Genomic DNA, 16,260 nt, shown 5'->3' on the forward strand with positions numbered 1-16,260 from the left:
TACAATGGCGCGATCTCGGCTCACTGCAGCCTCTGCCTCCTGGGTTCAAGCGATTCTCCTGCCTCAGCCTCCCGAGTAGCTGGGATTACAGGCGTGCACCACCATGACCAGCTATTTTTTGTATTTTTAGTAGAGACAAGGTTTCACCATGTTGGTCAGAATGGTCTTGAATGCCTCACCTCCTGTGATCCGCCCACCTCAGCCTCCCAAAGTGATGGGATTACAAGCATGAGCCACCGCGCCTGGCTTGTTTATGTTTTAATATGTTGTTATAAGAGAAAGTTTTTCAGGCCAGGCACAGTGGCTCACACCTGTAATTCCAGCACTTTGGGTGGCTGAGGAAGGAGGCCAGGAGTTTGAAGCCAGCCTGGGCAACATAGTGAAATCCCATCTACACAAAAACTAAAAAAAAATTTTAAATATATAAAAATTAGCCGGTGTGGTACTGTGTGTCTATGTTCCCAGCTACTCAGAAGACTCAGATGGGAAGATCGCTTGAGCCCAGGAGGTTGAGGTTGCAGTGAGCCCTGATCATGCCACTGCACTCCAACCTGGGTGACAGAATGAGATTCTGTCTCAGAAAGAAAAAAAAATGTAAAGCAAAAACTTACAGTTAGATAAATTATATTGAAGAAGAAGATATATTTGTCAGTTTAGTAGCCTCAGTGTGCCATGTTTATACAGTCCACAGCATAATAACTTCCCAGGCCTTCACATTCACTCACCACTCAGACTCACCCAGAGCAACTTCCAGTCTCACAAGCTCCCTTCCTGGCAAGTGCTTTATACAAGTGTACTATTTGTCTTCTATTTTGTATTTTTACTGTATCTTTTCTATGTTTAAATACACAACATTGTGTTACCGTCACCACAGTATTCAGTGCAGGTCGGTAGCCTAGGAGCCTGGGCTGTGCCGTCTAGGTGTGTGAGTGCCCTCTGCGATGTATGCATGGTGATGAAACTGCCTAAGGAAGCAGTTCTCAAAAGGCGTCCTGATGCTTCGGCGGTTGTACATGCTCAGCGATCGCCAGTTGTGCCCACTCCACAGTGCCTTCTGGTGAGCCGGGCTGCCCCACGCAGAGCGGCTCCACCTCTGCCTCATCTGTGCTCCCACTCTCCAATACCCGGCGGCTTCAAAAGCAGAGGTACCTCAGGCAGTGTTAGCTTCCTGGCAGCGGGAATGCCTGGGCTGGCGCGCACCAGCACCATCAATGCCCCTTCCCAGAGCTGCTGTCGCTCCACGCAGGTGCCAGGCCTCAGCCCTAAGGCCCCTCCCTCCACAAGTGCCGCTCACTCAGGGACGCTGGGGCACCCTGCTGTGGCTGAGCCCCACAGCCAAGCCCAGCGCCAACAGGGATCCTCTCAGCAGCCTTCCCCACCTACGACCACCCAAAAAGAGAGTCCTTTGAGTTGCTGTGTAGTGAGGGGATGGCCTCTGAGCGCAGCTGTGGTTTCTACGTGGAGTCTGGGATGGGAGAGGGAGTCAGATAGCACATCTGCCTGCAGAAGCTGAGGAAACCCGTGGCCGACAACTGTAGTCTACCCAGATTAGATGCCTCCGTTAGATGCAGAAGAGAGACCACAGGCCCACGAAACTTTGTTTTGGTGCAGGAGAGGGGTTCTCATGATGATCTTTAAATTTATTTTAGGGCCAGGCCCGGTGGCTCGCGCCTGTAATACCAGCACTTTGGGAGGCCGAGGCAGGCAGATCATGAGGTCAGGAGATCCAGACCATCCTGGCTAACATGGTGAAACCCTGTCTCTACTAAAAATACAAAAAAATTAGCCGGGCGTGGTGGTGGGCACCTGTAGTCCCAGCTACTCGGGAGGCTGAGGCAGGAGAATGACGTGAACCCGAGAGGTAGAGCTTGCAGTGTCCCAAGATCAGGCCACTACAATCCAGCGTGGGCAGCAGAGCCAGACTCCGTCTCAAAAAAAAGAAAAAAAATTGATTTTAAAGTTAAATGGAAAAAACGAACATAAAGACTACTCCAGCCTGGAATATGTTGATCTTTATACCAGTGTGGTCATAAAATATATAACTAAAAAAATTTTTTTCTTGAGACAGAGCCACCCTGAAGAGCCCGTGTCCCAGCAGCGGGGTCACGCTGGCAAGTATTGGGTGGCTTGTGCAGCTGCCCCACAGCAGGGAGGCTCTCTGGGGCCACAGAGATCTGCCGGGAATGACAATAGAGTGACTAGTCTAAGGACACTGAGGTTACCAACACTGGGTACCCAGGGTTCCTCCCAACTGCCTGATGCCAACACATCTTCATACTTAGGGACTCAGGCTGGCTTGCCTCAGGCTGGTGTCAGACACAGGAACACAGTAGGTGGCCCCAGCAGCAGTGCTCACCTCTGACCCTGACTTCCCGCAGGTGGCGTAGGCGGTGCAGTCTCAGCCTCCCTTGGGTGCCCTCTGGAACCTCTGACACCATCCCTGTCCCCCTGAATGAGCCCTTCTCTGCTCTATACTCTTGAGAAGGTGACCATATAGTATCTGAAAAATGAGTATGCCTCACATTCACTGTAGCTTGGCCTATATTTCCCATAGTCATCATCTCCATTGCTGTATTGGGCATTTTTTTTCTTTTTTGTTTTTGAGACAGGGTCTTGCTCTGTCGCCCAGGTTGGAGTGCAACAGCGCGATCTCGGCTCACTGCAGCCTCCACCTCCCAGGTTCCAGTGATTTTCCTGCCTCAGCCTCCTGGGTAGCTGGGATCAAAGGTGTGAGCCACCATGCCTGGCTAATTTTTGTATTTTTACTAGAGATGGGGTTTGGGCATGTTGCCAGGCTGGTCTCGAACTCCTGACCTCAGGTGGTCCGCCTGCCTCGGCATCCCAAAGTTCTGGGAATACAGGCGTGAGGCCCCACGCCTGGCCGGGCATAGATATTCTGACACAATAAACAATAAATTAAAATTTGGCCAGGCCTGGTGGCTAATACCTGTAATCTCAACACTTCAGGAAGCTGAGGTGGGCAAATCACTTGAGCTCAGAAGTTTGAGCTCAGTCTGGGCAACATAGAGAGACCTCGTCTCTAAAAAATATGAAAAATGTAAACAGGCATGGTGGCATGTCCCTATAGTCCCAGCTACTTGGGAGGCTGAGGTGGAAGGATCACTTGAGCCTGGGAGGTCGAGGCTGCAGTGAGCCATGATTGGGCCACTGCACTTCAGCCTGGGTGACAGAGTCAGATCATGTCTCAAAATAATAACGATGACAAATAAAAATTAAAGTAAGTCTTTGCCACTTAAAAATTAGCCAGAGGCCGGGCGCGGTGGCTCAAGCCTGTAATCCCAGCACTTTGGGAGGCCGAGACGGGCGGATCACAAGGTCACGAGATCAAGACCATCCTGGCTAACCCGGTGAAACCCCGTCTCTACTAAAAAATACAAAAAACTAGCCGTGCGAGGTGGCGGGCGCCTATAGTCCCAGCTACTCGGGAGGCTGAGGCAGGAGAATGGCATGAACCCAAAAGGCGGAGCTTGCAGTGAGCTGAGATGGGGCCACTGCACTCCAGCCTGGGTGACAGAGTGAGACTTCGTCTCAAAAAAAAAAAAAAAAAAAATTAGCCAGATATGATGGGACTTCATGAACTCCCCGGTAAAGTAGTTCATATTGTAAAAAATAAAGTAAGGCTGGGTGCGGTGGCTCACGCCTGTAATCCCAGCACTTTGGGAGGCCGAGGCAGGCGGATCACAAGGTCAGGAGTTCAAGACCACCCTGGCCAACATGGTGAAACCCTCTTCTCTACTAAAAATACAAAAATTAGCTGGGCATGGTGGCATGTGCCTGTAATCCCAGCTCTTCAGGAGGCTGAGGCAGGAGAATTGCTTGAACCAGGACCTGAGAGGCGGAGGCTGCAGTGAGCCGAGGTCGGACCACTGCACTCCAACCTGGGCTACAGAGCAAGACTCCATCTCAAAAAAAAAAAGTAAAGTAGAGGTGCAGACTTTTCTCTGCATCTAATTAGGAATAAATAGTAACTTCTCTTAGGAAGCAAAATTTATTAAAAGACCTGTGCTAACATTCTTAAATATCTGCTAGCTGTAATTAAAAAATCAATGTACTTTATGTTCTTAGCTCCCACAATTTAGCCTAAATATCTGCCCTGGCATGCTTATATTGGTCTAAGTAAGCATTAGGTTATAGCTTATTTCTCTTCCTTATTTGAAGGTGTTTTTACTTTTCTCAGCATTCCACAAGTTACTTCCTCCTTCCTTTGTTCTCCTCTGCCTTTGCCTCTTTTAAAAAGTTCTTTTTTTTTTTTTTAGATGGAGTCTTGCTCTGTCACCCAGGCTGAGTAGAGTGGAGCGATCTCGGCTCACTGCAACCTCTGTCTCCCAGGTTCAAGCTATTCTCCTGCCTCAGCCTCTTTAGTGGCTGGTACTACAGGCGCCCGTCACCACACCGGGCTAATTTTTTGTATTTTTAGTAGAGATGGGGTTTTGTTGTGTTAGTCAGGATGGTCTCCATCTCCTGACCTTATGATCTGCCTACCTCGGCCTCCCAAAGTGCTTGGATTACAGGCAGGAGCCACCATGCCCAGCCGCTTCTTTTAAAAAGTTCTAAGTTACTAGCCAATTAGGACAAATACAGAATGTAAGGTCCCATTCCAGCCAATGGAAACTGGACACAGCAGTAGGGTGGACACATCAGGTTATAAATGACCCTGTCTCCTTTGTTCAGTGTACTCTCGTAGCAAAACTGCTGGTGACTGTACCCTTTCTGCAGAAAGTAAAAATGGCCTTGCTGGCGAGGCAGCATTAGCTCAAACCTGTAATCCCAGCACTTTGGGGGAGGCCGAGACAGGTGGGGTCACGAGGTCAGGAGATCGAGACCATCCTGGCTAACACGGTGAAACCCCGTCTCTACTAAGAAATACAAAAAAAAACTAGCGGACGAGGTGGGGCAGCCTGTAGCCCCAGCTACTTTCGGGGAGAGCTGAGGCTGAGAATAAGTGACCCTGGGGCCGAGGAGCTTGCAGTGAGCTGAATCCGGCCCTGCCTAGCCTGGGCTACAGAGCCAGACTCCGTCTCAAAAAAAAAAAAAAAAAAAATGGCCTTGCTAAGGGAAATTAAATTTATGTTCAAGTGCTATTTCTTTATGGCACCAGGAACAAGCATTTCAAACAATATGGTCGCATAAAGAGACAGGGCTTCATGGATTAAAACTGTATCTATAAAAGCTAATTAAGACCCGGCCTTGATGGCTCATGTCTATGTCCCAGAACTTTGGGAGGCTGGCGGGTGGATCACTTGAGGAGTTGAGACCAGCGGGAAACATGGCAAAACCCCATCTCCACTAAAAATACAAAAATTATCTGGTGTGGTGGGGCACGCACCTGTAGTCCTAGCTACTCAGGAGGCTGAGGTGAGAGGATCACCTTAGTCTGGGAGTTTGAGGCCACAGTCAGCACAGTTGTACCATTGCACTCCAGCCTAGGCAACAGTGAGATACCCCCTCCCCAAAAAACAGAAAACACGGAGGAAACCAAAGATGCTGCAAGGCTATGAGTGGATGGTACAGAGGGCGTAGGGGGCTTGGAGGGGAGGCCTGCAACCTCAGTCAAGGATGAAGGAAGCTGGGTGGCCCTGAGAGAGAGGTGGGGGTGTCCTGGGGCCGCCCAGGCTGTCAACGGTGTGCTGGAGGGATTGAGGTCCCGACAGCCGGGGATTGGCAGTTATTGTTCAAGAGGACAAAGAAGAGAGACAAGGTTATCATTCAGAGAAGGAGAGAGAGGGGCCTGCGGTCTGAAGAAGAATGAGGACATGGCCCTGTCTGTTCAGTGCCAGAGGGAAGGGGAAGTGATTCGATTTTGTTGCTGCTCTGGTCTGAATGTTTGTGTCTCTATGAAGTTCATATATTGAAGCCCTAACCCCCAAATAGAGGGGATTAGGAGGTAGGGCCTTTGATAGAGAATCAGGTCATGAGGTTGAAGCCCTCACAACTGGGATTAGTGCCCTTTTAACAGAGCCCCAGAGAATTCCCTTGCCCTTTCCACCCTGTGAGGTTACCTGTGAATGAGGCAGCCGACCCTCAGCAGACACTGGATCTGCTGGCAGCTTGACCTGGGACTTCCCAGTCTCCAGAACTGTGAGAAATAAGCTTCTGTGGTTTGTTTGTTTTGTTTTGTTTTGTTTTCCCCAGATGGAGTCTCGCTCTGTTGCCCAGGCTGGAGTGCAGTGGTGCGATCTTGGCTCACTGCAAGCTCCGCCTCCCCAGTTCAAGCAATTCTCGCCTTAGCCTCCTGAGTAGCTGGGATTACAGGTGTGTGCCACGACACCATGCTAATTTTTGTATTTTTAATACAGACGGGGTTTCACCATGTTGGCCAGGCTGGTCTCAAACTCCTGACTTCATGATCCTCCTGCCTTGACCTCCCACAGTGCTGGGATTACAGCCATTAGCCACCATGCCCAGCACTTCTGTGGTTTATAAGCCATCCAGGCTAGTTTTTTTGTTTGTTTTGAGACTGAGTCTAGCTCTGTCATCCAGGCTGGAGTATAGTGGTGCGATCTTGGCTCACTGCAACCTCCACCTCCTGGGTTCAAGCGATTCTCCGGCCTTAGCCTCGTGAGTAGCTGGGATTACAGGTGTCCGCCACCATGCCTGGCTAATTTTTTTGTATTTTTAGTAGAGATGGGGTTTCACTGTGCTGGCCAGGCTGGTCTTGAACTCCTGAACTTGTGATCTGCCCACCTCAGCCTCCCGAAGTGCTGGGATTAGAAGCGTGAGCCACTGCGCCTGGCTGTTTTTGTATTTTGAGTCAGGGTCTCACTCTGTCATCCAGGCTGGAGTGTGGAGACATGATCATCCCTTACTATAGCCTTGAACTCCTGGGCTCAAGTGATCCTCCTACCTCAGCCTCCAGAGTTGCTAAGACTACAGGTGCATGCCCCTACACCTGGCTATGGTTTTTTTTTTTGACATGGGGTCTTGCTATGTTGCCCAGGCTGTTCTTGAACTCCTGAGATTCCTTGTGCTAGGTGCAGTGCCTCGTGTGGGGGTCTCTGTTTCCTAATGTGTGCCCCTTTGTTCTGCTCAGGCGTGTTCTTCACGTGGCATCTAGACAGCCCCACTGTTAGGTCAGGTCCCCTCTAGGAGGGACCTGCTGGCCTGGGCCTGACAGCCACATGGGCAGATGGTGCTCTGGCCCTGTTTCTGCTCTGTGAGCAAAACCTTGCTCTATCCATTGTTCCACCGTGCTGTGTTTCCCCTGGCGGCTCCAATACCAAGATCCAGGGGCAGAAAGTGTTCAAACTCATGGTAGCCCTGATCGTAGGAACACATGCTACTCACTTAGCGGTTCTTACTTTTGTTCTTTTGTGATTTACCCATTACCCCTGTATTTCACACATCTGCGTGGCTCCACCCCTGATTTTAATCTCTCCAGCCACACCAAGATCTGCTAGGCTCCCAACCCAGCTGGGCCCCCCCGTCGCCTTGAGGCCTGTGCACCAGCAGGTCTAGCTGCTGGGGAGCCCTCAGCGTTTCCTTCTGGCCCCGCCCAGAATCCTGGGTTCACTGAGAGGAGGTGATCAGGGGCAGCAGGACTTTCTCAACACCCAGCATCTGGTGCTGGTGACACAGGAGGATGGGTCCTAACTGCGCGGCTTGGAAAGGACGGGAGGGGCTGGGGTGAGGCCCAGAGGCGCACGGCATACACACACCTGCACTCACTGCCCTCGCCCAGCACTGAGCCCCAGGAAGCCTGGGGAATCTGTGGGGCAGGTGGGGAGTTTGGAGGTTGGGCTTTTTGGGAGCATTGGGGACAACCTCACACAGTCCTTGGATGGGGTTTCCTTGAGTCCGTCCCAGGAGCGGCACGCACACCCTGGGGTGCAGGAGCACGGAGCAGGGGGGCCCCGGGCTCACCTGGGATGGTTCTCTCTGGGACCTTGGACTCTTCCCATCTTCCTCCTCACCGAAACTCCAGTCCTGGTGTTCGACCGAGTCCAGAGATACCAGAACTGTGCAGGAGAAAGGGATGGTGAGAGGGGTCTGTTCTTCCCGGAGCCCCCAATTCTCCAGACCTTCTGGGGAGGGCAGACTTTCCCCAAACATTCCTGCAGCATCCCTGAGGCGCAGGCAAGAGTGATGGCTGTCATTCTGTCCCTCCATGTGGCTGCTGAGTAGGAACCTGTGGTGACACCGAGGGCTGCTGAGGACAAGTACCCTCTTCACTCACACTCCACACCCCTGTGTGCCTCCAGAAGCCCACGAGGACACGCACTGCAGCACTGACCAACTAGGGAGGCCCGGACACCGTGAGCCCGCTGCTCCCCAAGACCCCCGGGGCTGCTGTGCACAGAGAGGACAACTGCTGAAGCAGGGTTCAGGACACCATTTACAGAAGGGTGAAGATGTGGGAACCAGGCCAGGCGAGGTGGCTCACACCTGTAATCCCAGCACTTTGGGAGGCTGAGGCAGGAGGATTGCTTGAGACCAAGAGTTTGAGAGCAGCCTGGGCAACACAGCGAGACCCCTCCCTCTATTTTTTAATTTAAAAAAAGAAAAATTCAAGACCATGGCCACCTCTGGGGTGTCAGGCAGAGTGAGGGACAACAGGACTAGGAGACATGCACGGGGTTTCAGCCGACTCCACTGGTTGGTTCTTTTTTTTTTTTGAGACAGAGTCTCGCTCTGTCGCCCAGGCTGCAGTGCAGTGGCATGATCTTGGCTCACTGCAATCTCCGCCTCCTGGGTTTAAGCGATTCTCCTGCCTCAGCTTCCTGAGTAGCTGGGATATAATGTAGGCATGTGCCACCACGCTCGGCTAATTTTTGTATTTTTAATAGAGACGGAGTTTCACCATGTCAGCCAGGCTAGTCTCGAACTCCTGCTTTGTGATCCACCCGCCTTGGCCTCCCAAAGTGCTGAGATTACAGAGGTGAGCCACCGCGCCTGGCCATGGGTATTTCTTTTAAAACAACTGCAAGTCAGCCTTTCTGGAGGTTGGGCTTTGATAGGGCTGGGTGGTATGTGCAGGGCTGTTCATTATACTTGCTCTACTGTTTCGTAGGCTCAAAATATGGAATGTAAAAAGCAGACCACTGCTATGGAAGACAAATAGAGCCCTTTGCTCAAAAACGATGAAGAATTTCGAGAGTGACCATGGAACATTAAACCTAGCAAGGGTGGCTCTGGGCTGGGATGGCTGTGAGGTCCACAGAGCATCAGAAGCCAGTGGTCTTGGGCCCTCTGCCCCAGGAGCAGAAAGTTCAAAGGGCCAATTCATCTGGCTTCTGCCTTGCAGTTTACAGGGCTACCCTTGTGCCTCTGGAAAGCTCACGGGCTGCCCTGAGGCAGTAAGGGGACCCTGGACCCTGTGTTCTGCAAACTGCTTATCACTGTTAGCCTGTAGGAAAGCTGTAGTCCGAGGGTGCAAAGGGAGGGCCTGTTCCTCTCCCTTGCTCCAGCCCTCTTTTCTCTGAGCTCTGATCTGACCCTTGTCACTCCCAGCCTTTGCTCCTGCAGTGTGGCTGCCTGGCATACCCTCCTTGCTGGGGCCCTGCTGAGGAAGCCCCCCCCTGAGGCCACAGTGCCATGACTGCTCTCGCCATTCGTGGCTGCCTCTTTTGGCCTCTCAGTGTCCAATCCCTGCACTTCCGTCACTAGGAAAGAAAGAGCCTCAGTGATAGGACTGGGCCCTGGGTGGATGGAATCTCCACGTGGGGTCACAGGGGCAAAGATGCGGGAGGACAAACCTCTCTCAGGGGAGAGGGGAGCTAAGAGAGGAGACAGGGAGGAAGCCCAGTTCCAACCCCATATTTCCCAGCTCCCAGAGTCGGGATGCAGACCTAAGCGTCTCTCCCCACCATCAGCCAGCGATGGGGCCTGCGCCCTGTGAAGGCTTAAGGATCTCTAGGATTCCTGAGTGTTGCAGGAGGCGCTGCATGTGGCTGGGAGGAAGTGGCCGGGCAGCGTCCTTCCCAGAGAGCAGCCGGTGAGGAGCAGCGGACACAAAGCCACAGGACAGATGGACGCATGGGAAATGGAGGCATCTTTAATCACTGAGTGAGAAACCCGAGGCAGATGAGGCGTGCAGCACATTTATATGTAAAAATAATTAAAAACACAGCCGCGGGGCAGGAGAGGTTTGCTGGTCGGGAGGGACCGGGCAGGGGTGGGAGCGATGCGGGCGGGCAGGAGGGCAGTTCGGTCCTCGGAGACGTCAGGCCCCCTGCCCATCCCAGGGCTTGGAGCCTGCGCCTCTCACCTTCCTGCTGGCACATCTGTGTCAGGTCCTCCACCAGGCTGGCGGCCTCCCTGCAGCTTCGGGGGCCCTGTGACTGCACCCAGGTCCGCATCTTGCTGGGCAGCGCGCCCAGGAACTGCTCCAGCACCAGCAGCTCCAGCATCTGCTCCTTGGAGCGCGCCTCGGGCCTCAGCCACTGGCGGCACAGCGTCCAGAGCTGGCCCAGCGCGAGGTGAGGCCCGCCTGCCACGTGGTACTGGAACTGCCTGAAGCGCAGACGCTGGGCTTCGGTGTCCCTGGGGCTTGCTGGCCCAGGGTCCGCGTCCTGCTCACTCAGGGTTGGGGTCTGGGGGCGTCTGGGGGAGGCAGGGGCTTTGGGCCGTGGGAGCATTTCTCTGGCCACAGGGCCTGTCTGAGGGGTGTGTGTGGACTGGATCCCGAGTGGCTCCGGACACAGCCAGTGTGGCAGGCGGGCAGAGTCAGCAATCAGGGGCCTGCAGAGAGGGGCAGGGACAGAAGGGCCACATCAGATGGTGGCCCTCCATACTCAGGATGCCCCTCAGCTCCCTGCTTCCTTGTCCTGATCTCCAGCACCCCAAGGAACTAACCTGACCTCTTCCCACCTCCTGACCTAATCTTCCACATGCCTCTCACGGGCTACTCTGCACTGAGTTCAAGCCACTGGCTGCCCCAGGACCTTTGCACCTGCCATCCCACCCCCGCTCCTCCCCCTTCCCCCCAGCTCCTCCCCTTGAAGATGTCCCAGCCATCATCCTCATGGCGCCCTCTTCACAACCCCTATGACTTTCTGAACATATCTTTTCCCCTTACTTAGTTTATCGTCTATCTCCCTCTCATTTAGTCACTCAACACACATCGACTGAGCTGCGGGAACAAGAATGCCTGCCCTGTGGTGTGGCCAGCACTGCCCAGCGTAGTTCCTACAGGGATGTAAACATTCTCTACCCCTGCAGCCACCTACAGGTGGCTGGGAGCACCTGAAATAGGAACTGAATTTTAAATTTAAATTCCATTTAAATGGAAGCAGCCAGGTGGACTACATAATAATGGATGACAGCACCAGCAGCAGCAGCTCTGCCCATGGTGTTATCTTTGCTGTCTTCCTGCCTTTCCTACCAAGTCCAAGTTGGGAGAGGAGACCAGGAAGAGGGCAGGGGAGACTGGAGACTCTGAAAAGAGAGGGAAAGTGGGAAGGGCAATTAAAAAATAACCTTTTGTGGCCGGGTGCGGTGGCTCACACCTGTAATTCCAGCACTTTCGGAGGCCGGGGTGGGTGGATCACCTGAGGTCAGCAGTTCGAGACCAGCCTGACCAACATGGCGAAACCGCGTGTACTAAAAATACAAAAATTAGCCAGTGTGGTGGTGCACACCTCTAATCCCAGCTACCGGGGAGGCTGAGGCAGGAGAATCGCTTGAACCCAGGAGGCGGAGATTGCAGTGAGCTGAGACTGTGCCACTGCACTCCAGCCTAAGTGACAGAGTAAGACTCTGTCTCAAAAAAAAAAAAAAAGTTACCTTTTGTACATTTTCCAAGCCCATTATGGTAAACATATAACTGAAGAAAACATTAAAAGTTGTGAAAATAAAAATAAGCAGGGAGGTTTTGGTTGTTTGTCTTTAACTATTGTACTCTGGACTGATCTGCTGGTGAGAATATAAATTGTCACGACCTTTCTGGAAAGCACTGTGGCCACTTATATATCAAGAACACTTGGTAGATTGCGTGCAAGATGTGAGATTCAGGCACCAAGATTCACTACAAAAGTGCCCAACAGTTGAATGTGGTGGGATCAACTACCTTCCCCATCATGTGACGGGAGTATTCAACTGTGTCCAGTACACAACACCATGACATGACCATGGGGAGTAGACACATGATGTACAGATGACATGAGGCATAGGGAACGTGGGATGCAGGATGATGCATGAGTGTCATAGAAAGGGAGTGCTGGGAAGAGGCCCACGGTGGGGGGCAGCCAAGTGCTTTGTGCTCTTCATACTTCTCTGAATCTCCACATGGTGTCAGGATCCCATGTGACCTTCATCAACATGGAAAAACAAAAACAAAACAAGAAATCTTTAGGCAGGATTTTTAACCGTATGGGAAATGCTTATGACAAATGAAAAGGAGGGATTCCATGGGATTTTCCCTCTTCATCTTCTGCTGCATTTTTCATACACTCTGCAGTTCTTGTGCATCTGGTTTTACAATCCAGGAGAAAGGAGAGGTGCAGGGTGGCAGAAAAGGCAACTCATGGGGACTGTGCCTGGCCAGCCATCTTCGAGTCAGCGTACCCAGCCACCCGCACCCTGATTGGGAAACTACCAGCTTGGTCTTCCCTGCCAAGGCTACAGGCAAAAATGCTCTCTTATGTTGTATTCACGCTCTTATATATCTAGTTTTGAGTAAGAAAAAAGGGCCCATTTGGAAGCTCCACAGGTTCAAGAAGTCCCTTTGCCCTGGGGCCCTCAGACCTTACACTCTCTCAGGTGCTCATGGCAGCTCACACTGGAGACTGCAGGGAGGGGGGCTGTAGCCCCTCAGCATCCTCCAGGGTCTTGGGCTGGGGTCTGTGGGAGGAGAGGCTAAGTTTATCCCGGATGAGGGTAAAGAGGAGGTCTTAGCAGAAGGCACCAGAGGTCCATGGGTGTGTCTGGGGTCTATATGGGGGTTGACGGAAAACCTGGGCCAATGTGGGGGTGCCTGAGCTGATGAGAGTCCAGGACTGATGGGGGGGGCCACTTCTGGAAGATGAAGAGGGCCTGCAATGATGTGGAGGGGACTGAGGTCTACATGGCTGGTGAGGAGGATCTGGGCCCCCCATGGGCAATGCTGTGGTGGCCCTGGGGTCCTAGAGGTCTACTTTGGTGGGAGTCTGGGATTAATGCTGGGGGTGTGTGTGTGTGAGAGAGTGTCACTTGGAGGGCTCAGTGCCTGTGGAAGGGCCAGGTTCACTTGACATGAGCACTGAGATCTGCAGCCCAAGCCCCAAATTCTATTGTGGGGATGGGCGGGAGGGCTTTGCCGCTGATGGCGGATGCTTAGTGACATAGTAGACGTGTTCGCTGCGACAGTCTGAATGGCTCTGGCTCTGAGAAGGGGGCTTAGAGTAGGGAGGGCGTTGGGAGCTTAGGATGCCACTCGGGGGAGCTCCATAATAAATGGGCTGGGGAAGTGTGCACTGGGAACACGGGGGAGGGGCAGCGACGACGGCTGGTCGGGTGGGGGATGGGTCGTGGCGGCTCCTCAGGAGGGAGATGGGCCCGGGCGGGGGAGCTTGTAGGGAGGGAGACGGGTCGGGGACTGCTGTTCCAGTGGGGGGGGGGCCGGGGGGGCTGGGAGGGAGGGAGATGGGTCCGGGGGCAGCTGTTCAGGAGGGAGATAGGTCACGGGATGCCGATCATGTGTGGAAGGGAGAACTTGGACGCGGCCGAGCGGTGTCTGGGCGGACAAAGGGGGTACGTAGAGGGGCTTCGGCCTCAAACTGACCGGCGGATGCCAACGGGGGTTGGGATCCCTGAGGAAGAGGCGGCCCTAGCCCCCAAGTCCCCCGCGCCGCGTGGCCTCTAGCCTTCCCCTCCCCTCCCCTACGGCGACCTCAGGACTCCGGACGGGCTCTGGAACCCCGGCCCGGTCCGCCCCCGCCCGGGCCCGCCTCCCCCGACGCGCGCCCCTGGCCCGCAATCCCGAGCCAGCTCCCGCCGACACGGCGCCGCGCCCCTCCCGGGTGGGCGTCCCGATGGACGCTCTGGCGGGCGGAGGGACGGATGGGCCGCGGCGGACTCACCGCGCGCGGGCTTCGCTCGGGCCTGGGCCGCTCAGTCATGGCGACCCCTGGGCTGGCGAGCGCGCCCCACGCCGCGGGCGGACCCCATCCCGGCACCCCGCGCGCCGTGGGCGGCCGCCATTGGTCCGCTGGAGCGCGCCGAGCGTCGGCGACATGTCACGCGCCGCGGGACTCCCGGGCAGGGGCGGGGCTGTGACGCATGAGGCGGCCGGGGCCAGTCAGAAGCCGCCTGGAATGAGCGCCCCGCCCCCGCCGTGCCCTCCAGTAACCTCCGGCCGCGGTTACGGTCGCCTTGGCAACGGGTAGCGCAGCGTAGGGGGCACTGCTGGGGGATGTGGAGAAGGGGCAGGCTGCGGGGATGCCCATGTACGATGCGGCCGCTGGGCAAAACGAGGACGATCCAGACACACAACCGTTTTTTACAGTGTCCAAGAGTAGTATGTGAAAACATTGTTTTTAATATAAATGTGTTTGGTACGATTATGTCCCAGACTAGGATCGCCAGACTTAGCAAATGAAAATACAGGACGTCGGCCGGGCGCGGTGGCTCACGCCTGTAATCCCAGCACTTTGGAAGGCGGAGGCAGGCGGATCACGAGGTCAGGAATTCGAGACCAGCCTGACCAATATGGTGAAACCCCGTCTCTATTAAAAATACAAAAATTAGCGGGGCGTGGTGGCGCATGCCTATAATCCCAGCTACTCAGGAGGCTGAGGCAGGAGAATCACTTGAACCGGGGAGAAGGAGGTTGCAGTGAGCCGAGATCACTCCATTGCACTCCAGTTTTCCAGCCTGGGTGACAGAGCGAGACTCCGTCTCAAATAAAAAAAGAAAAGAAAAGAAAAAGAAAGCTCAGTTATATGTAAACTGAAGAAAAACAAGTAGGCCGGGTGCGGTGGCTCACGCCTGTAATCCCAGACTTGGGAGGCCGAGGCAGGCGAATCACCTGAGGCCGGGTGTTTGAGACTGGCCTGGCCAACATGGTGAAACCCCGTCTCCATTAAAAATACAAAAATTAGCCAGGAATGGTGGCGCGTGCCTGCAATCCCAGCTACTTGGGAGGCTGAGGTTGGAGAATCGCTTGAACCGGGGAAGCAGAGGTGGCAGTGAGCCAAGACCTGCCAACACACTCCAGCCTGCCCTGGGCAACAGAGTGAGACTCTGTCTCAAAAAAAAAAAAAAAAAAAAGAAAAGAAAAAGAAAATTAGTATCAATGTGTCCTATATTTCATATACTTTAATGAAACATTACATAAGTACATTTCATATACATAAGTTTTAATATTGTCTACAATGTAACCATGTGCCAGAATAGTAGGATTCCACATATATTCCGTTTGTATCTGAAAATCAGGTGGGGGTGAGATCATGATGCAAGGAGGGTCCTCAGCTCTGGGACTGAGCTCAGGGTAGGTGAAGCTGCCCATTGCTGAAGAAGCAGGAGAGTGTGAGCTAAGGAAGGAGAGGAGGACCCACCTCCAGGGGCCTGGGCCTAACCACCGTGCATCTGCTGAACAGCTGTTTATTGAGGGCCTATAGGTACCAGGCACTGTTCTGGACACTGGGGTGGGAGCACGTCAGTGAGAGGGACTGATAGGGCTTTAGCCCCTTGGAAGCCCATGTTCAAGGGGCAAATGCCAGTAAACAAAGCAGATGCTTCATGGAAATATAAATACCTAGAAGAAAATAAAACAGGGCCTGGAGATTAAGAGTCCCAGGAGTGGCCGGGCGCGGTGGCTCAGGCCTGCAATCCCAGCACTTTGGGAGGTGGAGGTGGGTGGATGACGAGGTCAGGAGATGGAGACCATCCTGGCTAACACAGTGAAACCCCGTCCCTACTAAAAATAAAAAAAAAAAAATTAGCCGGGTGTGGTGGCGGGCACCTGTAGTCCCAACTACTTGGGAGGCTGAGGCAGAAGAATGTCCTGAACCCGGGAGGTGGAGCTTGCAGTGAGCCGAGATCGCGCCCCTGCACTCCAGCCTGGGTGACAGAGTGAGACTCCGTCTCAAAAAAAAAAAAAAAAAAGAACTTTCATTTCCTATATGATCCAGTCATTCAACTCCTAGGCATTTATCCAACAAAGAAATGTGTGTCCTTAGGAAGACTTGTACACGAATGTTCACATAAGTTTATTTTTAACAGCCCCAAATAGAAACAGCTCACATATCCAGCGTGATAAACAATTGTGGTGCATCCATGAGATGGAACACCACTCAGCAATAGAAGGAATGAGCTACTTACATC

At 53.4% G+C, this 16,260-nt stretch overlaps 1 protein-coding gene across 7 annotated transcripts; it reads right to left on the bottom strand.

Annotated features, from left to right (window-relative positions):
- Positions 1-6,894: 6,894 nt before the first annotated feature.
- Positions 6,895-14,620, bottom strand: LOC101003620 (zinc finger and SCAN domain-containing protein 1). Of its 7 annotated transcripts, none has more exons than XM_031661300.1 (4): positions 14,016-14,620; positions 12,228-12,266; positions 10,226-10,698; positions 6,895-7,976 (listed from the first exon to the last, which is right to left on the bottom strand). In XM_031661300.1, exons 3-4 carry the CDS (start codon positions 10,593-10,595, stop codon positions 7,528-7,530), a joined length of 819 nt encoding a protein of 272 aa, XP_031517160.1. In that variant the 5' UTR covers positions 10,596-10,698; positions 12,228-12,266; positions 14,016-14,620; the 3' UTR covers positions 6,895-7,527. The 7 variants fall into 7 exon arrangements, with proteins under 7 accessions (XP_031517160.1, XP_031517156.1, XP_031517155.1 ...); XM_031661296.1 differs by having other exon boundaries at positions 12,026-12,266; XM_031661295.1 differs by having other exon boundaries at positions 12,026-12,798.
- Positions 14,621-16,260: the final 1,640 nt, after the last annotated feature.

Source organism: Papio anubis, unplaced genomic scaffold, assembly GCF_008728515.1.
Source record: "Papio anubis isolate 15944 unplaced genomic scaffold, Panubis1.0 scaffold1255, whole genome shotgun sequence".
NCBI lineage: Eukaryota > Metazoa > Chordata > Mammalia > Primates > Cercopithecidae > Papio > Papio anubis.

What these genes read in the sequence shown, in the direction of transcription:
- LOC101003620 (XM_031661300.1), bottom strand. Translation starts at nt 10,595, where the DNA reads ATGCTCCCACGGCCCAAAGCCCCTGCCTCCCCCAGACGCCCCCAGACC. An exon ending in ACAGATGTGCCAGCAGGAAG is followed by an intron (nt 7,977 to 10,225) that starts GTGAGAGGCGCA and finishes TCTCCTGCACAG; the next exon opens with TTCTGGTATCTCTGGACTCG.